This window comes from Ammospiza caudacuta, chromosome Z (genome assembly GCF_027887145.1).
Source record: "Ammospiza caudacuta isolate bAmmCau1 chromosome Z, bAmmCau1.pri, whole genome shotgun sequence".
NCBI lineage: Eukaryota > Metazoa > Chordata > Aves > Passeriformes > Passerellidae > Ammospiza > Ammospiza caudacuta.
Window position 1 is genome coordinate 67,377,840 of NC_080632.1, and position 22,503 is coordinate 67,400,342.

At 39.5% G+C, this 22,503-nt stretch overlaps 1 protein-coding gene across 2 annotated transcripts in view; it reads left to right on the forward strand.

Annotated features, from left to right (window-relative positions):
* The first annotated feature begins 425 nt into the window (after window positions 1-425).
* The window catches only part of PJA2 (praja ring finger ubiquitin ligase 2), a 31,304-nt gene continuing 9,226 nt past the window's right edge, over window positions 426-22,503 (forward strand). Inside the window, exons 1-4 of one of the 2 annotated variants that reach the window (XM_058824030.1) lie at window positions 426-430; window positions 12,382-12,573; window positions 16,204-17,215; window positions 21,719-21,904. In XM_058824030.1, the coding sequence (XP_058680013.1) occupies window positions 12,384-12,573; window positions 16,204-17,215; window positions 21,719-21,904 (1,388 nt within the window). In that variant the 5' untranslated portion in view covers window positions 426-430; window positions 12,382-12,383. The other variant, XM_058824029.1, reaches the window with a different exon arrangement.

Below are 22,503 nucleotides of genomic sequence, written 5' to 3' on the forward strand. Positions count from 1 at the left end.
GCGCAGGCCTTTTGCTTTCTGTTATAAACTGTCTGTATCTCAACGCATGAGTTCTGTAGTTTTCACCCTTCCAATTCTCTCCCCAGTCCTGCTGGTGGGGAGTGAGGGAGTAGCTGCCTGGCGCTGGGCTGCTGCGGGGGTTGAAGCACGGCAAACCCTTCAAGGCAGCGGTGAGAAGCGGCAGCGGTGAGAAGCGGCAGTGGGGAACAGCAGCCGAAGGCCCGTCCGGGGCGCTCCAGGCGCGGCGTCCCTCACTGCCGGCCCGGCCCGGCCCAGATCCTCGCCGCGCCCCGCCCCGGGCCCCACTCCTCATTCGGGATTGGTCGCTGCCCTCCGCCCTGGCTTCTGATTGGTCAGCGCGGGCGCTGCTGGCGGCGGGATTGGCCGGGGCAGAGGCGGCGGGCGGGAGGCGGCGGCAGGAGCGGGCGGGGTGAGTGCGGCCCCGGCCCCGGCCCCGGCCCGGCTCCGCGGGACGCCCATAAAAAGGGGCGGGCGGGGGCCGGGGGTACCGGGTCGACTTGCGCTGACCCGCTGGCGGTCGTGGTGACGGTCGTTTGTGCTGTGGAGCACCCGCCTTGCTCCTTCCCTCCGGGACGGGCCTGCTGCCGAGGGCGGGGGCCTCAGCCGGTGGGTCAGGAGGCACCGCGGGCGGGCCGTGGGGACCCCGCGAGTGCCCGTCCGTGAGGAGCCTGGGCCGTTTGTGGGCGCGGGGCAGCCAGCGGGGCGCGCAGCGGCAGAGCAAACACGGGCAGGCCTTCGGGGGCAAAGGGCTTGCAATTAATTTCCTTTCTTTGTTGCTGGTTTGGTTTGTTCTTGTTTGGTTGGGGATTTTTTGTGTTTTTTTTTTTTTAATTTTTTCTCCCACACCACCGCGGCGGTGAGTCAGTACCCCGGGGAAAGGGGAGGTCCCGGCCTGGGGTCTGCGCTGTGCCATGCAAGCAGCCGCGGGTGTCAGGAGAGCCACTGGCAGAGTGACTTCGCTGACATCGCTCCAGCGAGGTTGTGAAACACTCACACTTCTTTCTTTGCTTGAGGAGAGGATGTCCGAGCCAGCAGAGCAACACTCAAACGCAGGGTCAGAGGGAACGTGCTGTGGGCCCAGAATCCAGGGGAGATTTGTCAGTGCCTTTTCTTCCGCACGAGTGAAATTAATTAACCTGTAGTTACACTGCCCGGGATGGTTCTTGGCGCCTGTAGGAAAGCACCTCCTGCTGCACCTCTAGAAGTTCTCTTGAATGCTCGTGGAGAGCAGTGTTGGCTATGGTGGAGCTGAGTGTTCTCAGGATGCCCTGACCTGCTCATGGGCTTTACTGGGTACTGCTCGTCAATTAGCACTGAAGCGTTTGGGTTACACAGCATGTCAATCTCCGTGGTGCACAGAAACTTAGGAAGTTTATTCTAAGTTTAGAAGCTGTGTACTTTAGGGGATGTGTTTGAAAGCTTGTGTTTAGAGACTGTGTTTAGGTCCTTTTTCTATGCTGTAACATATTCAGCACATTTTTTTTTCAGTGTAGTTCTTGATTTGCATTTGTCTGCACACAGTTAAGCAGTTTAGAAGAATGACTTTTGATTGGATTTTTGCCATACTATCTAGGAAAAAAATGTGTACTGTAGCAGTGAAGTATGGTGTCAGACTGTTAGTGTTCTCTTTAATGCAGAAATGAAGAATACATACTTTATGGTTTGAAATTTCATTTGGGAGAAGTATGCTTATTTAAAATTGTGTAAGCAAATGTACATAATAAAATAGGTTTTCTTGAAGCTGAGTCAGCCTCTCACAGAATTTATTTTTCTCTCACTCACTAAGAAAGGAAGAAGTCTGGGAAAATGTTGTTCACAAAAATCTTTATTTTGAAGTTGCATTAAAATGCAGGATGAGAAAACTTCTGTGAAATAGGCTTGTTTTTAAAGTTTCCTTTGCTGGTGGAGTGAATGGCAGTGTAGTAAGGTGCAAGAGTTCCTGACAGATCAAAACTTCATCTAAATAAGAAATACTAATGAATTGTTGCCTTGTTAAGATAACTGATCCTAGGAAGATGCATGCCTTTACAAGAGTAGTTTAGCATAGCAAGTGACAAACACTGATAGGATGTACTGGATGACTTCCACAAACACTGTAATGGATATTTGTTGCAAAAAGTTGATCTGGCGTTGCTACCATTTTTACACAGTCATCTCCCTGGTGGCCCATAGTACTTGTTGAGCTGTGTTTGTTTTGATTCTTGGATTCTTAGGAAAGCTTGAATGAAACCCAAAGTATTACTGTGCTGTACAGCAGTAGGGCTGTTTTTGGGGCAGACAGGTGGTTGCGGGATGAGTCACATTCATTTGGCATCTGAGGTAATTGGAGGTATGGATGTTGTTTGGAGCTGTGACCATATAACTTACCATTCTCTCAAGGCTTGTCCTAATAGTATTTTGAATAGTATTCAAAATACTGTTAGGACAAGCCTTGAGAGATGAATTGTATCTCTCCATCATATGAGAGTTTCCAGGGCCTGCACTTCCACCTTGGGATTCTTTTGTCATTTCTAGTTTGAAAATTATGGGGAACAAATTGGTTTTGAATAATTTAATTCACTGATACGGTAATAAGCCCCCTGCATTTTAGTGGCTATGTGTGTAAACCCAGTGGAGTCCACTTCAGTTGCAATGGTGCTTCAGCCATCCTGTATCTGTATGTTTATAGGTTCTAAAGGGCTACTTTGCATTTATTTCAGTTGGAAAATGTGTTTAAAGACTTCAGTTACTACTGTGAAATAAACACTCAAGTTACAGAAACAACTTCAAATGTGGAATAAGCAGATAAACCCTGACTACTAGAGAAGGACAATGAGCTCATCTCAGCCTTCTGTTGAGAGCATCCATGGACAGGGGGTACTGTGATTGTCCCTAGAGGACACACTCACCTGAAACAGTGTCTGGAACTTCGGCTTCTGTGGTTTTGATAGCCTGGACTCAAACAAAACTCACCATGCAGTTTATTAGGGGAATGTCCTGAAGCTCTTGTAGTGGTGGTGTGCACGTTTAATTCTGGGGTAGTTATTTGAGTTGTCAAGGTGCAAAATGCAGTAATTCTTACAAGAGCCTGGGTTGTCATACAGGCCACACCTGGCTGTCTGTTTATGTGGAGCAGGGCAATGACTTATTTATATGGGAAATTGAGGTAATTATTGATGAGCTCGTGGTAATGAGTGCAATACTGTGCTAGGATGACAGAGTAGATGGTCATGTAAATTGCTAAATGCTCATGTGTTGTGATGGGAAAAATACTTATAAATTCTGCTGCCAATGGCATTAATCATTCTGAGTAGTTTTAAAACAACTTTTTTAAAACAAACAAATTTACAGTGTGATGTTTTTATACTAAATCCTTATGTAACATTTCAGGTAACTAAATATGTGAGTGTTGAAGCAGAGAGAATTCCATGTGGCACATGTCTGTGTGTCCTTAAAAATTTTTAAAACAAAACCTCAAAAGTTTGTGCTTCACATTCTGAAGTCCCCTGTGATTTTTATGTATTGCTGTAACATCATCAATATCTCTCTACTAGGAGCAAAGCAGGGAAAAGAAAACTCAAGATCATAACAAATCTGATATTTAAATGCCATTTGTCGATACTGTAGAAAAGCGTAATACAGAGAAGTTATTGTGAGGGTAGATTGTGGATTATTTTTTAGGAGATTAGTGATAATTGGTATACCAAAGTGTCCTATCATGTCAGCTTAGTGTTAGAATGTTCCAAAACATTCAAGAGAGATTTCCCTGACCCAGGTGCTTTTAAACAGTAGCAAAATCTACCTTTAGTTTTGGTGATGCTATAGTCAACTTCATATGTTAACTAGATCTTTATTCATTATGTGTCTGGTGAATCAGATATTTATTATTTGAAGCTTAAAAACATTGTGGTGTAGGGTTCTGAGAGTACTGTCAGGATCCTACAGCAGTATTTTTGAGGCCTGAAATTTGGCTCCTAGGTAATGGATCTGTAGTATGCTTCCATGATTGTAATAAAGTGCTTTAAGTGCAAAGTAGCGTCTTTTAAAAGATGACAAAAAAAAAAGTACTTATACCACACCAAGTAAACCCAGTGCAATTTCATACAGCATATTAATTGTGTAACCTTTTAAACATTTTTGAAAAGAGAAGAAGTGTAAAAGTAATAAAAATTAATTGTGATTTATCTTCTGTGTGAAAACAGGCAAATAGTTATAGGTAGTCCCGTTTGGAGGAAAAAACCCACAGATTTTTCACTCCATCAAAAAGTAGGACTGTGATTCCAGCCTGGGGGCAGAATAAATATCTAACATTCTGGAGCTTTGGTTAGGGAAATTACTGTGGAGCTGGTAAGGACCTCAAACTTGTCAGGCTTTCCTCTTTCCCAGCCCTTCCTCCCAGTGATTCTTCACCCGGTGTTTGTTTGAATACTTTTCTTTGGGCTGTGTTTCAGATGGATATTTTTCAGCCTCCCCAGGCAATCTGTTTGAGGGATACAATATCCTTACTGGTAAAAACATTTCCCTTGTGTCATTTCCATGTGTTGTTTCTATGTGTCAGGGAAAACAGTGATCTTTTTCGAAGCACGGTGTTTTAAAACTATATGCAGAGCATAAGCTCTGATTTACATTGTTGGTCAGGATACAAGTGTTACTTTTCCTGTCCTGTAGTTTTCACTCTAATGCAGCTCTGTGTGTTGCTATTTGCCAAAACAGAGGGAGGCAATGATTTGACTTCTGTCTATTGTGGTCCTCTATAATCCTCCACTGCCCTTCTGCTTAGCTGAACATTGCCAGTTGTTCCCCCTTTAGTAATTCCCTCAGTTGTTTTATCCTACTTGACAGTAATCTCTCATGCTTCTCTTTTTGAGAATGATTTTACTTCTTCACAGGTTTATTGGAATCACTTCAGATTCTGTTTCATGACACTTCAGGTGAACGCTCCTGTCTGTTGATTGGATCAGAGGCTTTTGTTACCCTTGAATCCAAGATAAAGAATTAAGTTTATGAAAGAAGAAGAGTTTGAAGTGCTCACTGTTCTTCAGGGGAAAAAACAAAACCAACAACAAAGCAAAACACCTCTAAACTTTGACAAAAGGTTTAAAAGTTGCTTTTACTGCTTCAGATAATGAATAAGGTTTGATTACATGTTTTAGGTTCATTTTGCATTAATAAAGACAGTTACATAAGATGATAGCAATGCAAAAACACATCTTCTGGTCTTCTAGTCTGATGAATTGTATCTCTCCATCATGTAAGAGTTTCCAGGGCCTGCACTTCCACCTTGGGATTCTTTTGTCATTTCTAGTTGCTGTGTTTATCAGGAGGAAAGGAAGTGATTGTTCTGGTTTCTTAAAAGTGTTTTGGGGTCATCTGCACTGACAAAAGTAAAAGTGTACCTTTTTTGCTCGAAGTGTAGACAAGTCTTTTCATTTTGTTGATTATTCGCTTCTATTTGAAGTGTTTCACGTCCAGAGACATGCTTCCTCCTCTGGGAAGTTTATAATCAGAACTTGAAAAGAATACAAGATGTGAAAGTCATAAGAAGAGAGGAGAGATATGGAGGTGGGGGGTTAGTGTTTGAATTTCTGTATGTCTTCCGACAAGTAGCAGGTAAAAATCACTACTTCTGCACTCTTAGTTTAGTACACCTACTTAGAATACAAAAACTTGTGATATTGGGGAAGGAGGGAGATAAGAAAGCTTGCCTGATGATTAGCAGCACATAATAGTGTTCTGTATTAACAGAATAGATTGCTACAGGGACCACTGGTGAAGTTAGGCTTTTTATTCTCAAAGTTGTAATGCTAGCTTTCTATGGGAGGATGGGGCTTGCTGTTACTTGGTTAGTACATGGCATACATGGTCCTCATTTTTAAAAGCTTTTAGTACTGCAGTTGCTTAATCTTCCCTCTTGAGATTTAATGTGTAATTTCTGGTGAAGCTATTAGTTAGGATAAAAGCTGTAAAACTGATTATTACAGTGGTAAGACAAAGCTGTCAGTTTATCAGATCAAACAGAGGATTGAGGATTTTCATCGGGGGAATGAAAATGATGCATTCGAACTATTTACAGTAACGTGTAAGAAAGTAAAGACAACTGGGCTGAAGTCAGAGCAAGTCAGTATAAAAAACCTGGAAATAATGCAGGAGTTGTGTATAGCACTGAAGCAGATAGACCCTCAGAAAATGGTGTAAAATCAGTACTGGAATGGCTCAGTTCTACCACCTGAGCTGTGCTAATGCAACAGCCTGTTGAGCTTCTTAAAAATGAAGACAGACTTAGACTCTCAAAGAAAAAGATCTGGCAGAGCTGAGTAAGTTAATGCAGGCTGCTTTAGAGCTTGACAGCCAACCATTGCAGTGACACCTGAAGCTGCATCAGAGCAAGCCACCCTAACTCTGGTTCCTTGGCTGAAGTCAGCAGATCGCAAACATCAGCCTAGGAGGATTCTGTGCTCTTGTGTTGGTCAGAAGAACCTGGATGAGAGGAGCTGTTCAGGATCTTCAGCTGTAGGAGGATGTTTAAGGACAGAAAGGAAGTGCCTCAAGTTGGTTGTTTGTAGCAACCTGCCTATTCAGACACCTCTGTATGGATGGTGATGGCTGGGCTCCACTTATTAAGGGAGTTCTGGACTTGAAGAATTTTTGTGTCTGCTTTGTGACTTGTCCTGTGAATATATCCAATGCATTTCTTTTAGAGCAACCACTGATACTTTCATGAATACACTTAATTCACTCTTGTTTGTATAGTGGCAGCACTTGCTCCATTTCGAGTCTGGCAAAATTTTTTCGTAATTTGGGTAGAGTTGTGAATTGTTTGTGATGTTTATAGGAGGTCTTTATTGAGATTGGGAGTATACAGACAATGTCCAAAATATTAATCAACTTCTTTCTTTTAGCCTTCATGTTGACTAATGCTTTGGTAAATGCAGAAATTTAATTATTTGTACAATTAATAGTAATATGTGTAATATTAATAGACTGTCATAATTCAGAACTTCAGTTTTGCATTTATGGCACAAATTGCACGCAAAACTGCAGGCTTTTAGGGAAATGCAAAACAGAAATCATTTAGTATTTAAGTGGGAGGAAGCTGCTTGTTATTTGCTGGTGATCTTTTGCCTCTTTTGGGAAGAGTCTCAGATCAGTATCAGAATATTTTGATATGATCATGGCTTTTGGAGGTCTATTTTTTTTAAATGTAATGTGAGAGGTAAAAAAACACAACTAAACAATATTCTATATTTAAAATTAAATCAGTAGTGGACCAGCATGACAGCTTATTGAATTTGGGCTACAGGCTACATGCAGCCTCAGGCAGTGAGAGGGAACTAGATTGAGTAAAAAAATTGACTTAGTGGAATCTGTAGCTCAAAGGAGAGTTCGAAATGACCTGTAAGGCTGGTGAAAAGACAATGCCTGGAAAGCATGTCCCTGAAGTATATTCCATTTGTCAATGTACTTGTAGCTGAGCTGATACTGCTTATGAAAATAACTGCTGCTGTGCTCTCAAATATCCTAGTGAGGAGACTTAAGTCATTTCTAAACCAGAGAGTTTGAGGAAGAAAGGTTAAATGGATTGGATCCATAAGAAAAATATTTGATTTTTGCTTAGCATCCAGTGTAAAGTTTTAAGCTTTGATAGAGCTGAATTTCTACACGAGCGTTTGCATGGGATAATGTTCTGTATGTTCGACTGAAAACCGTGTTGATAACACAGGGATGTTTCTGTAATTGCTAGCTGAAACCTTTTCTGCTTCTCACTCCACCTTTGAGGAGGTTTGGGGTGCACAAGGAGCTAGAGGGGACACAGCCAGGACAGTTGACCCCAAGAGGGTTATTTGAGACCATGTGGCATCATGCTCACCTGGTAGGGGAGGAAGGTTGGCCAGGCTGCTGTGACTTTGTAACACTCTGAGCGTTGTTGGGTTGCTGGTGAGCAATTAGGGGTTATTTGTGTTGCTTCCTTGCTTTTATGTTTTTGTCTTCTTATCTATTGTTTCCCTAAAAAAACCCAAATTCCAAAACACTCCTTTATCACAGCCCATGGGCTTTTTCACTTTTACCCTTCTTAGTCTCTCTCCATATCGACTGGGTTGGAGAGTGAGTGAGCACCTGTGTGGTGCTTAGCTGCCTACTGGGGTTATTCTATGGTATATGAGGCTGAGATTAATATCAGACCACAAAGTAAATTTTAACTGAATATTCTTTGCTTTGAGTATTAATCTGCTAGTGTATGTAGTCTAAAGCTTGTAAGCATTGTAAAACATTTAAATAATTTCAGTGTTAATCTGCCCATAGAGGCAAGAGAAGGAAATTGTGACAGTAGAATATTGTTTCACTTATTTAAATTGAAATATTCCTCTCATTTTTGGGATTATTGTGTGCCTTCGTTCTGTTAACTGAAATGAAGTAATCTGTTTGCAATCCTGAGCAGTGGTGCTTAGCAAACTGAAAATTCTCCATTCTAATTATTTTCTTTTTTTAATTCATCTGCACTTACAAGCTTTCAATACCTGCAGGGAAGAAAGAGATGTAGAATACTCGTTCCATGTAAAAAAATTGGATAATGCAGTTTTAAAGAATTTGAATACTTTTCCTGCAACATTTATTTGTGTTGATCAGAGCTATGATTTCATTATGATTCAGAAATAGTCAGTTATGGGGGAGGTTGGTTTTAAGTTTTGCCCATTTGACAGCCAAATGAATTCATATACTTCTGGGAATAAGTGCAGATGTATTTTTTTTAAGATGGTAACCTAGAAAACATTAATCATGTCAGTATAACATGCATTCCCTTTTAAAACTTTGAATGTGAAATCCTGTTGTTGTCTTGTAGGAGAAAATATTTTCTGTAATTCATGGATATAAGAGAAAAAAAGAGCAATTGTGGAGGATAAAGGATTTATTTTTATTTCTATGTCAGGTGTTGAGATTGGGTCCAGAATGTGCATGCAATTTTTTTTTACAAATGCTAGAAAAATCTGAGGAACATTTTAAAAAAATATTTGTTAAAAAATTGCAAATATAGTTCTTAGAAGTATTTGAGGCTAACTTCACATTTCTTGGAAAAAAAGAAAAAAAAACTAGTTAAATACTTCCTGCAGCAGAAGGGCAAACTTGGAACTGTTTCCTTCCAGTTTCTTGCCCAGTCCCCTCTGGGCCCCTCAACCACATTCTGCCAAGCTTTTTCCTTCTGTGTAATAGGCCTACTGTAAGAAGTCCCTCTCTAGCTCTCTTGTGGCCCCAGTTTAGGTACTGGAAGGTTGCTGTAAGGTCCTCTTGGAGCCTTCTCCAGGCAGAACAGCCCCAGCTCTCTCACCCTGTCTTCATAGGAGGCGTGCTCTAGCCTCAGATCACCTTCGTGGCCCTCAGTCATGCGCTCCTTGACTCAAGAGAGCTGCTGCTCTTGTCACTAGTGCGCAGGATGTGATGGAGTTGAGGAGATAGGAGGGATCAAAAGGTAATGGAGAGGAGAGTAAAGGGAGGTGACCAGGTTTCGGTGGTCAGGAGGACGGGATCCTGCCAGCATCCATCTGAGCAGGAAATTCCAGTCCTACATGTAGCTCTGTAAATCGGTTTGAGATTTTTTTTAATGTAGTATTGTGGTCAAGAACATGGATGATTTCTGTAACTTAAGTTACAGTGCTACATTGTGAACACTTGAAGGCATGCATCTACTCTAATCTTGAACACTTACATCTGGAAAAAAGGGGATTTCTTTTTTTCCTTCTTTAAAATCTGTGGAAGAGGACAAGTTGGTTAGGATTTGGTCTAGATTCTGAGGCTTTCTAGATTCTGCTACAGCCTATAATTTGCTGTCACTAGGGAGTGCTGTCCTTAGTGCAGTGTTGGTAGAAGTAGAGGAAGCACACCACTCTGTCAGTGATTAAGGCAGTGCCTGTTAAAGGTTATGGACCTATGTGTTTGTGAACTGTGCATTTTATGAGACAAACACTCCCATTTTTTAATCAGTGCTAGTAATCCAAATTGCTTTCCTGTTCATGATCCTTTTGAGGAATTGGGGTGACTCTAATAATGTTCTGGAAGTATGGAGATGTGTGTAAAAACATCTTCAGCCAGAGACGTGAATAATTATCTTGTTTGCCCTATACCTTAGTTATTTATTCACTAGTGTGTTGCTTCTCTAAGACTGGTCAGTTTTGCAGAAATACATCTTGTCAGGAACTATTGGGTGTGCTTTGAACAGGTCTAATGAACAGACCTTCTGAAGCAGTACCCACTCCTTAGGTTGAGCTAGCCTGGAAGAAATACCGGAGAGAGGATATTGTGTTTCACAACTTCGTTGTGTGAAGGATTTCTTGTAAATTCATCTCTGCATTCATGTGGCTAAATGCTGCTGAATTTAAGCATGTAGGTAAATAAGTTCATGCCTCCATCTCTTATTTCTTAGATGTTTTGTATTTAGGTAGAAGTTAGCCTCTCCTGAAAACCAAATGTGACAACCATACCTCCAGTAAGTGGTGAAAACTTACATTGTCTTGATCCAGTAAGTCTTTCTCAGGACAGAAGAACAACAACTGCCTGCTCTATCTTCTAGAAACAACTGAATACATGATGAGGGACGCTGTATGCGAGAGCATTATTTGGAACAAAAAATGTATTGCATTAAGTTTTAATGTTGTCAACCTCAGTTTTTTAAAAATTACACACTTACTTTCAGAGAGCTTGACTCTGTTGAGTGGACATCTGTTTTTGAACAATACCAATGTTTCAGAGAACAAAATGAAATTAAGAGTTGTGCAATTTTGTTGTGTTTTTACCTTGTTTATTTCAACCACTTGTTTGAGAACAGATTTCTGCATTGCTACTCTGATTTACTAATTTAAATATTGGATTTTATGATGCAGATTTGGATGTGGCTGCTAGTTGTCAGCTCCTTCTGGCAGTCTGCTGATCAACCATGTTTCAATGAAGGGAAATTTCAGAATTGTCAGAGCTTGGTTGAAAATAAATAACTTGCTGATAGACTTAATAAAAATATTAACTACTGGCTGACTAGATAGGAAAATGAATTGTCAGTCCTGTTATTTCTTGAGTCAGTCGCCAGGATTTTTGTTTTGCAAAGACACCAGAGTTTTCACCTTTCTAAAGATTGCAAGAATGGTATAGTTAATAACAAAACAAACATTTTAGGTTCTGGTTTTTAATAGGATGGGCAGGTCTGGACAAATACTCAAAAATATTTCCAGAGAAAATTATGTGTAATCAAACTACATAGAGCTTCATAGATGAATGAGGGAAAAAAGGGCTCAGATACTTGCTATTTTTTTTTTCTTCCAAGGTTCAATCTCTTTCATATGTTTCTGCCCATAGACACTCTTTGTAAGTGTAATGAAGAGATTAGTTGCACAGCCAGGAAATAAAAAATCTTTCATATTTTTCTTAAGTTTATAATACTCTATATTAATGGCTGCAAGTTTAATCTTCCTTGTCTTTAATGTTAACTTTTTAATTTGGTGAGTTTCAAGAACAGAAACTTTTTAATTCTGTATCTACTAAAGATTAAAAGTGACTTAGAGGGACACAAAGAAGTCACTGTATAACTGAAATAAATGAACTTCTAATTGTATTTGTACAAGCAACAGCTTTGTCATGAACCCTTGTGTTAGATTATTAATCCTGGTAATACTGCTGTATTAAAATCTCTCTGTTACAATATTGGCAGCCTTTTTCCACCGTTTCTCAAGTTCATTTTTACTCCTTATCCTGTATTTTCTTGGTAAAAGCTGTAAGTTTCATTAACATGAAAAACTGCTGCAAGAAGAAGCAGAATGTGGGCAATGCTTTGTATGGCCACACCTGAACATACTACCTCTAGAAGTAAGAATAAAGACTTTTCCCTGGGACTTTGATTTTAGAAGTTGTGATTTGATTAATTATACTTTTCCAGACACAAAGATAAGCTAGCTAGAGCTGCTTGAATTGTGCTGTATTACCTAAAGGATTTTTCAGTGTAGTGCTTGAAAATCTTTTCTGCAAGCTGATTTATGTGTTACGTCAGATTTATTAACAGAGTGGGAAAAAAAAAAGCTGGGACGTCCGGGATGGATTTTTAAAAAACCAAATTATTAGGTCTCTGTTATGTACTAAAAACATGTTAAGATGGGGGTACAATCAGAGTTTGTCAATATTATTCAGTGTTGATGAAAACTCAGTTACATGCTTTCATAATATATGGTCCCAGAGCACTCTGTGTTCTTAATAATCATATTGTAAATGAAGCTTAAGACTTTAGAGAAATAGAAAATTCCTTGATAGAAAAGTCTATCAAACTTCTAGGGGAGAGAGAAACTGCAAAGACATGTTGTTGTTTAACAAGTATCTCTGTCTTTTTCCTTCCTCCGTAATCTTATGTAGCAATGGGCCAAGGACTTGGCAGATATGCCTGGCCCAAACCTGCAGGAGCATATCAGACTTTTACAGGTGGAAGAAGACATTCCTTTGTTGGGTTTAGACCGTTTTTGAATAATCAAGACATAGATGGACATCAACAGAATGACGACTGCAAACAATTAGAATTGGAAGATGTTCAGAAAGAGAATTCTTTATGTATGTACATATCTTTGTGTATGTGCCATTTTGTTGCAAAATGGGATGCTTGGGGCTGGAGGAGAAAGGCACCCTGAGAGCCATATAAGTGGCTCATGTTATTGAGCCACTTAAATAACATGAAAAGTAGATTTCCTGTGTCTTCATTTTGCTTTTATACTAAATTTCATTCTATAAAATATAAGTAATCTAATAAATCTGTATTAAGCTATGTAGTTTTAGTTGAAGAACATTAATAATGAGTTAATACATTCTAATAAACTAGAAAACAATAACATTGTTTAGTTCAAAATATTTTGTCTCCAAATTAAAATTCACATTTGGGAGAAAATGCCTATTCTAACATTCTGTTTAGAATGAGGCTGTGAAATATTTTATGCATCATGAACCAGGTTGTTCTCTTTGTCAACCACAGTGAAAATTAGTTTAAGCCTCTAAAACATCTTTAAAAGTTACTTTTTTTTTGTGTATACCAGTTAGACCACTGTCCTTGCTTGTTTAATGCATATTGGATGTTAGTATTTACCAAAATGCCTTCTGTCACATTAGCATGTGAATAATAATTTAATAGAGGAATACAGAATGCCTTCTTGGATTACAAATATGGACCCATTTCTTTGTCTGAGGTTTTCAGTTTAAAAAACCTTATTTGATATAGCCTTAGATCTTCAAAAGTGCCTGGGGGGAAAGGACTTGGGGGTACTTCTCAACACTGGCTGAGTATGAGCCATCAGTCTGCCCAGGTGGGCAAGGACACCTGGCCTGTGTCAGCAATAGTGTGGCACCAGGGCAGTGACAATCCCCCTGTGCTGGGCACTGGTTAGGTTACAGCTCAAGTGATGTGTCCAGTTCTGGGCCCCGCAGTGCAGGAAAGACATTGAGGGGCTGGAATGTGTCCAGAGAAGGGCAGCAGGGCTGGGGAAGGGTCTGGAGTACAAGTCAAATGAAGAGCAGCTGAGGGAGCTAGGGGTGTTCAGCCTGAAGAAAAGGAGGTTTGAGGGACCTTCCTGCTCTGTGCAATTGCCTGAGTGGAGGCTGGAGTGAGGCAGATATGCTTCTTTCTGCCCAATAACAAGTGATGGAATAAGAAAAAATTACTTCAGATTGCACCAGAGGAGGTTTAGTTGGCTGTTAGGGAAAATATGTTTACCAGAGTGTTTGCCAGTCATTGAAAGAGGCTGCCCAGAAAAGTGGCAGTTGTCAGTTCTTGGTGGTCCTTAAAAGGTGTGCATACATAGTCTAATGGTGGACTTGGCAGTGTTACATTTATGGTTGCACTTGATACCTTAGTGGTCTTTTCCAGCATAAATGATTCTATTGCTCTACAATGTAACTTTTTTCCCCCTCCTTCCTTTATAGACTATTTTGAAACTGCTTTCTTATTCTAATTTTTTTTTCTTTTTAAATGATAATGGTATAGTGCTGTTTTAGCTTTGTATTCAGGGGGATTTTAATTTGTTGTAATTGAAGTGTGTTTACTGTTGTCCATGCTTCATACATTTTCTATACTTTCATCTAGTTAAAGGTCTATTTCCTGTAAGGCAGTGTTGAGTCTGGAATGGAGTCTCTATATAATGCTACCACATTTCTTTTTTCAGTTACACAGAGATGCATGTAGTTCTTTTGTGGGTCATTAGATATATGCAGCTTAAGGGTGTATTATTTCCCTGTTCCCAAGTTGCTTTGTATGTAAATTAGTTTAATAACGAAACGCCTTTCCTTTACATGTGTTTGTGTGTATATTGCAACTCTTCAAATTTATCTTACAGAACCATTTTGGATTGATTTACTTTCTTTGTCTCCACTAGGCTACATTTTTCCCCATCTGTTATTATATTTGGGTGGGTAGGTATTACCTAAAATGCTGCATATTTTCTGAATAGGAGGGTGCTCACAAGCATCATTGAGTCTAATTCCTGGCTATAGGACACCCCCAAGAATCACTCTGTGGTGCCCAACAGCATTGTCCAAACACTTCTTGCCCTCGGTCAGGCTGGTGCTATGACCACTGCCTTGGGGAGTCTGTTCCAGTGCCCAAACACCCTCTGGGGCAAGAACCTTTACCTGATGCCGAGCATAAACCTCTTCTGACGCAAGTTCAGGCCATTCCCTTGGGTTCTGTCATTGTGTTTTCCAGAGAAGAGATCAGAGTCTGCCCCTCCTCTTCCTCTCTGGGGTTCTTGAAGACCCCAGTGAGATCTCCCGTCAGTTTCCTCTTCTCCAAGATGAGCAGACCAAGTGACCTCAGCTGCTCCTTGTGTGTCTTCCCCCCATTGGTTCTTCACCATCTTCTTGGCCCTCCTTTAGACATTGTCTAATATCTTTGTATCTTATGTGGTGGTACCCAAAACTGCCCCCAGCACCTTACATGAGGCTGCCCCAGGGCAGAGTGGGACAATCCCAGCTGGTGATGCTGGGCCTGATGCCCCCAGGACAGGATTGACCCTCCTGGCTGCCAGGGCGCTGCTTACACATGTTGAGCTGTCACCAGTCTCTACTTGGGTCATGAGACCCTCTGTTATCAAGCAATAAATCAAGGCGGGCACTTCTCCTAGTTGGCCCCTTTAGTACCTGCACCATGAAGTTACCATCCAGGTGCTTTAGGAATCTAAGAAACTGTAGAAGATGGGTAGGAGGAGGTACTATTTACAATATTAAAAATATGACTGGATTTGATCCTTAGTAACTTAATATATGTGACTCTGCTTGAGCAAGAGGAATGGAGTAGATGATCTCTAGAGGGGCCTGCCTACCAGCCTTGGCTCATAGCAATTTTGTGGAGGAGCTTCAAGATTCTAATTAGATACAGTATTATTTCCTAGAAGCCAGACTTCTAGTGCTGAGGGGCATAGCTCTCATAAGATTCCAGCGCCAGGAATTCACCTACCTAGTAATGGAGCCTCATCTAATGATTTAGATGAGATTTTGGACAAAAAAACGTCTGGACTATTGCCTTGGTTAGGAGTTCAAAAATTACTTGAAAAGTATTGATTTTGTAGTAGCAGTACTATAGATGTTTTTACCTTCTTTAACTCTTGCTGCTAGATTTGATGTTTATTGTCCCTCTATGCAAGAGATGTTCAAGTGTAATATAAGTAAAATGCATTTGTGATGAAGCAGCTATTACCTGTAATGCCACATTCAACCCTGCTATTTTCTTCTTAAAAGGAGTTTCACTCAAAGGTGCAGGTAAAAATTACAGTTCTTTTAGTATGCAATTTATAGTAGCAATAAGTGACTTTATCTAAGTGTGGCAGAAGGCACAATTTAGCCAGTTAATGAATGGATAATCCAGTATGGAGAGAAATGTTCTTTCAGTTTTCCTGTTATCTTATAATTCCCTTTTATATAAACAATGTAAAAATTCTGCTTGTATATGTGTTCCTTTAATACTTTTTTCCCTATCACATCTGTAGTTGGAATTGTATAATTTAGATCTATTTCTGTGGGCTTAGTTTGTATAAATGAGAAAGTAAATATATTACTGAAGAATGAGTGCATCTCTGATAAATGTTTCTATCACTTTGTATGGCAGTCCTAGTAAATTATCCCTTCTTTTTAAATGAGCAGTTGTTGTAGACAACAATATTTCTGTTGGTTTTGATTATTTTGGTGCATTCTTTCTTACAGCTTTCTCTGAAAATTCTAGTCCATTTGTTCAAGTTTCTGAGCCTTTGTCAAAAGATGCTGGCACTAGAGAACCAGTTTGCCGAAGTGCATCAAGCCAAACATCACCACTTTCTGTATTCTCTTATGACCTAGAAGGCAACCAAACCTCACGGGACCTGATGAATCCTTATGAAAAATCTGAGGACGTTGCAGAATACACGTCTGGAGGGCATAATGATTTGAATGGTAAAAATGGAATTGCTTTTGTAAACATTGACTCTTATGAGCCAGATAGCAGTGATGGAGAGGAAGAGGATGGTCTAGACAAATTTTCTTGGATAAGAGAAGCAGCAGGTCTAATTCAGGGAAGACTAGATAACATACTTTCTCAGTGTCAAAAAGACATGGAGTCTATTAATGACTTAGAGTCCCGACTCTCTGCTTTCAACCACAGTGTTTATAAAGAAAGTTGTGAAGAAGCAGGACCAACGCCTTTGGCATGTCCAAACAATAAGCAACCTAAATCTGCTGAAGGTGAAGCTACACCAAAAATTAGCCTGGGTGATGACAGTTATGAAGCACAGCAGATAAAACACATAGTGGATGTAGGAATTGGAACCCCTGTACCAGCTGCTGATGTATTAAACATCTGTGATGGAGACTCTGACCAAGAAAATTCATCTGAACTAGTAGTGAGACCTAAAATTAGAAAACAAAATACTGCTAAACAACTGGAGAGAGAAAAACATCTCCCTAGTGATGATGAAGAGGAAAATGTTTTGTGGAGGAGAATCGGAACTGCTGATGTCCTGCAGTGCCATCCTGAGTGTCCCTTGAGAGGTGGCAAAGATGAGATGAGTTCTGGTATGTTCTTTCTCTCAAAAATGTGCAGTCATCAAAAGAACATAGAAATAGACTTAAGAAGAAATGCACTAACTCGAGAGAAAAACAATGTTCTAAGTGACAGTGCTTTTTGGAATGAGTTTGAAGACCACAACACACATTACATAATGTCCCATAAAGATGAAGACAGGTAAATGTTTTATTTTTCTATCTTCTTTAGTATTGAATCTTTTGTGTAAATAATGGGTGAAACTGAACAATATGTTAGCGGATGAGACATAAAAACTGAAGGCATTCCAGAATATGATCAGATAACAAGATGCCAACTTTTCCTTTCAGTTATCCTTCACTCTTCTGGTAATGTAAAAAGCCTTTCTTTATGTCTGCAGTCAGAGCATCTTATCACTGAGGAATATTACTTGTTTATTTTTATTTCATTTTTACTCAGCAGATAGAGAGTAAAGACTGGGAGACTTGTTCAGCTTTGAAAGTTTCTTTCTAGGCTTACTCTTCAGAATTAGTTTTTTTGCTTCCAAGTCTCAGTATTCTACATGGAAGCCTATTTATGTTATTGTCTCTTTTGAAAGAAATTGTTCTTCCTTGTAATATCTGAAGAATACTTGATAGGGTGTTTTAATCCCATTTTAATGAAAATTCTTCAGACTACTAGGTGTTTCCAAAGTAACTATTAATTATGACAGTTTTAGATTTACAAATTGCTCCAACCTTGACACGAGAAGCAGTGTTCAGGTTTCTCCTGCTTTGAGCTCTTCAGCTGTCCTGGTTTAGGGCATATTTTCAAGGAAACTCCAAAAGTGGTCTCTCTAGAAAGCAGTTGGCCCTGCCCCCAACTGATTCGGGAAAATATTTCCTTGGAGAAAAGTGAAAAAACTGTTTATTTAACAAGAAAAGTATTCACAAGAATAAAAAATGAAAAAATATTAAAATTCAGAGAGTCCTTGTTGTGGAGTGTAACTCGGCTCCCCCAGTCTCTTAGTCCCTCCAGCACTGGAACGCAGCATCCTGGGCTCCAACAGGTGCGAGCTCCCGGTATTTTTCTGGGTTTTCAGTCCAGAGCAGGCTTGAACAGTTCCAAGAAAAAGAAAAACCACATTCCAGGAAACTTCTCTGCCTTAGCTAGCTAAAAACTAACTAAAAGCAAAGGAGAGCTCTGTCCCGCTGTCCGTCCATGCCACAGAGAACACAGTCCAGGAGCAGGAATGTGGAGGAGTGAGTGCAGTGCCTGAAAACAAACTGCGCGCTTCTTCTTCACCCCCGCTTCACTCTAGGAACCAGTCTCAAAGGTGCAGAACTTAATATCCAGCATAAACAGAACAGATGATTGGGGATGCAAGCACCATATAATCACCCTAAGACATCATCCAAAAGACAAAATAATTTGGATAAAGCTTATGTTGATTAATTTCTATTCATAAAATGTTAGCTTAGAACTCTTCACTATTAATTGGAATGATATAACTGAGCTATTTCAGGGTAAAAATATTTCTAACCTTATGAGATTTAGTAGTGTTTGTGATGGCTTTTTTCCCTCTTTTTCTTGCAGTTTGCTTTCATCTTGTTGATTCTGTTCTCACTTCACAAGACATGTTTTCTGGATATTTATGTGGCTGTCTGTTGATGTACATGTGCTTGTCATTCATAAGCTAACCTGCTTTGTAGATTGTATGTCCTGTATTTTTGTAGAGAGAAAAGCATGAAAATTAATTAACGTAAAATCTTGTCTTTAAAACTTAAAAGTCGCAGAGTTTTAAGTTGCCCCTAGTGAGGCACACTGGGTTAGTGTGTTCATTTTTGGTTTCCACAGTTGTAGAAAGATAAGGAGCTACTGAAGAGGGTCCAGTGGAGGCTGCAGAGATGATGAGGGGTCTGGGGCATCTGTTATGAGGAGAGGTGGGATCTGGGTCTGTTTAGTCTGGAGAAGATTGAGAGGGGATCTCACTAATACAAATAAATAGCTCCGAGGTGGGTGCCAGGAGAATGAGGCCAGACTCCCTTCAGTGATGCTCAGTGACAGGACAAGGAGTTACAGCAATAAACTAAAACACAAGGAGTTCTACCCCAGCAAGAAGAACTTTAGGTTGAGGGTGGCAAAGCACCGGAACAGGTAGCCCAGAGAGGTCATGGAGTCTCCCTTGCTGAAGACATTCCAAACCCACCTGAGACCATTCCTGTGTCCCAGATTGGACTGCAGAAAGGTTGGATGGCAGGGTGGCAAAAGAGTTGGACTGGATGGTCTTCAAAGGTCCCTTCCAACCCTGACAATTCTGTGATTCTTAATAAAGGTACTTGCAAATGAATCTATCACTTCCTTGTAAGATTTGCTTTTCAAAAATTTTTATTAATGCATAGTCTTCTCCCTTTTTGAAATGCTGCTGCTAGAAAATTAAAATGCCATGAAGGAAGTGTAATGTATTCTACAATTGTAACTTTGGCTTCCATGAAGCACAGTGATGAATTATTGTAGCATGACAAAAACAAACATGGGTTGATTATTAGAAACGTTCTTGATGATGACAGTAACTGAACCAGTAAATAGGAATCATGTATTTTTAACTTAGAATCCCCATAATTTATGTTCTAAAACCTAAAAATACTTACGTTTATGAAATAAATTGTCAGTCTGTACAAAGAAGTAATATGATCACTCTTGAAAGGTGAAGTTTTATGTTTAAAGATTTAAACTATATTTTATATTCATGCAGAGCTGCATGAAAAGCTACATACATGTCAAACTACATCCTTCAGGTCAGTTTTAGCTAATTCCCAACCCAAGGAGAAATTCACGTTTTGATTGCTGCAGTGTGGGCCTCCACCTCACATTTTCAGTTGGAGGAGGTGCACAGCTTTTGTGGTGTTAGCATGTGGAAGCTGTATGGGAAGGAGAAAGTCTTGCATGTTTCTCAGAACCATGTATGTTCAAAGGGTGGTGGAAGGTCCCAGGCCAGGGTTGGAGGGAGGAGGATCATATCCATTAGCTCCATCCATTTAATTTTGGACTGTATGCCAAGTACGGGTTAGGAAGGGGTTCAGTCATGGGGAGGGACTAGTGTCAGCAAATCCACATGCAGATGCTAAGTTCATGTGCTATGTTTTTGGCAAGTGACAAGTCTGTAACTCTCTAACCATTAAGTAATGTTCTGCACCCAGGCAGAAATGAGCACAGTTAAATCCTGAATTCTGAAATATTTAATGTTCTCCAGTCATTTAGAGTTAGTGACTTTAGGTATATCCTTTTCTGGTTTGAATTAGTGTTTGTGTATAAACGTTAAATAGAACAAATTTGACTAAAAGCAAAGGAGGAGTGTTTTAAAGTGTGTTGGAAGTCATTCTCAGATTGTAAAATAGAGACAACTAAAACAAGGCATGAATATTTCAGCTATATACAATTTAATCTAAGATGAAATTGTATAATATATATTAAAAAACTTGATCAAACAAGATAAAAACAAACAGCATTCCAAACCAAACTCCCAACCCAAAACCAAAGAACCAAACAGATCAAAAGGTTAAAAAAAGCCAATATTCAGCTTTAGATGGTGTAATGCATTAGATGAAATGCCCAAAATTATGAATATTCTCATTTCCATCACTTTTCTTAGTCATCAAAATTGTGGTAGAAAAATTTATTCCTGCCTCAAATTAAAATGCTTGTATATAATCTTTGTCTTGAACTTCTTCATTCTTGTAAAACTTGCAGTATATACTATGCAGTTTTTCAAAAGCACTGAAAATTCTTTAAATTGAAAGTTCTACTGGCATACATTTGTAATATTCGATAAAGGGAGGAAATTACTGAGTTTGTAGGTGGGGGAATAACAATACACTTAAGATACTGGGTTTAGCAGATTAGAGAACTATGCTGTGGGTGTTGTGGATTGCTTCATAAAATGAGGTCCAATAAGCAAGTTGGCTGTTCACATGTGTGTTTTCTCTAACTTTTTGAAGTGACAGAGCTAATTGACTTTTTTTTGGATTTTCAGTAATTGTCACTGTAGTGAGTGAGTCATCTAAGTGCCATTACCAATGGTAGCAGTAGTTATCGTTCCTAAGATTGTGCTAGCACTACTAGTTTGTTTAAGCTGCTCAAAGCTTGTTTATTGCCCTTTCCTATGTGGTGGCTGAGAAAATTGTCTTTTCAAAACTCCCTGCTGTTCATATTGCTTGGGGTAGTGAATCAAATAGTTTGGAGTTTGTAATCCATTATATCTTTCTATGTTAAAAAAGGTCATTCTGCATGGCTTGTATTTTCTGAGATCTGTGGCTTTAAATTTGTTTGGCTGAGAGGTAAGGCTAACATTGATTATTATTTGTTAATCAAGCAGTGCCACTGCTGCCATATTTCTAATCTGGGAAAAAGATGTGTGTAGTGAGACTGGTTTCTGTTTCTGAGTTGTTTCCTGTACTCTACATATGGGGCAAGAGAAGAACAAAACATTTTTGCAAAGTAGGATGGGTAGAATGTTTGAATTTTTTTTTGCAGACTAATTTTCTTTTTTTTTAAATAACTCTATGTGCATTTGATTTGTAATGCATCTATAGATAGCACAAGATTAATTTCTCTTAGAAAAAAGTTGCTGATATTGAGAGCAATGTTGATAGAAAAGTAGGAAATTATTTTCTTTTCCCTAAAACAGTGTTTGAATTCATACTCTGTTACTTGTTTAAATTGCAGCTCAGAGTGCAGTGATGGAGAATGGTCTACATCTGTGCCCTCCTATTTTACTGCTGTGGAAAAAGAGCAGTCCTCAAGTGATGAAAGCTGGGAGACTGTCTCGTGCAGGGAGGAGCGTGACCCTGGTGTGCAGAGGAGCAGCAGTGGTGTGACAGACGAGAGCACAGATTTCTGTTTCCAAGAAGAGTATGCCTTTATTTTATTGGCTAACTTCCTACACCTTCTAGCATCGCCAGTAGTAGGGTATTCACATAGCACTACACAGAATAGCATCTAAAAGCGGTTACCGTGCTAGCAACAATCATTTGCCTACATCACAATAATCTGAATAGTTGTATGCATTTCAAATCAGGGAAAATTACATTTCATGCAAGCAGTTCTTTGTAATGAAACATACAGAAACAATGAGAGTGTATTGACATGTAATATCAATATGGCTAATAGACTTAATATTGACTTTAAAATGCCAGTTAGGCAAGTTAATTTTTAAGATATACATGTTACATAAACATTCTTTGATACTGCATAGGACTCCTGGAAAAGAACTTGTTTATCTCTCTGCTTTATTGCTTCTCCTATTCCACTGCTGCTCCTTATTTTCTGCAGCCCTATCGGTGATTGAAGAAAACTTGAATTTCTTGCTTGCTTTAGTAACTTTAAACTTTATTTTTCTAGTCATTCAACTGTAGCTGCCTTTGCTATAAGGCAAAATTTGTAGCTATGTACAAATAAGAGGAATGTTCCTAGCTTTTTTTAAGCATTTAATATTGACTCTAGTTTGGATC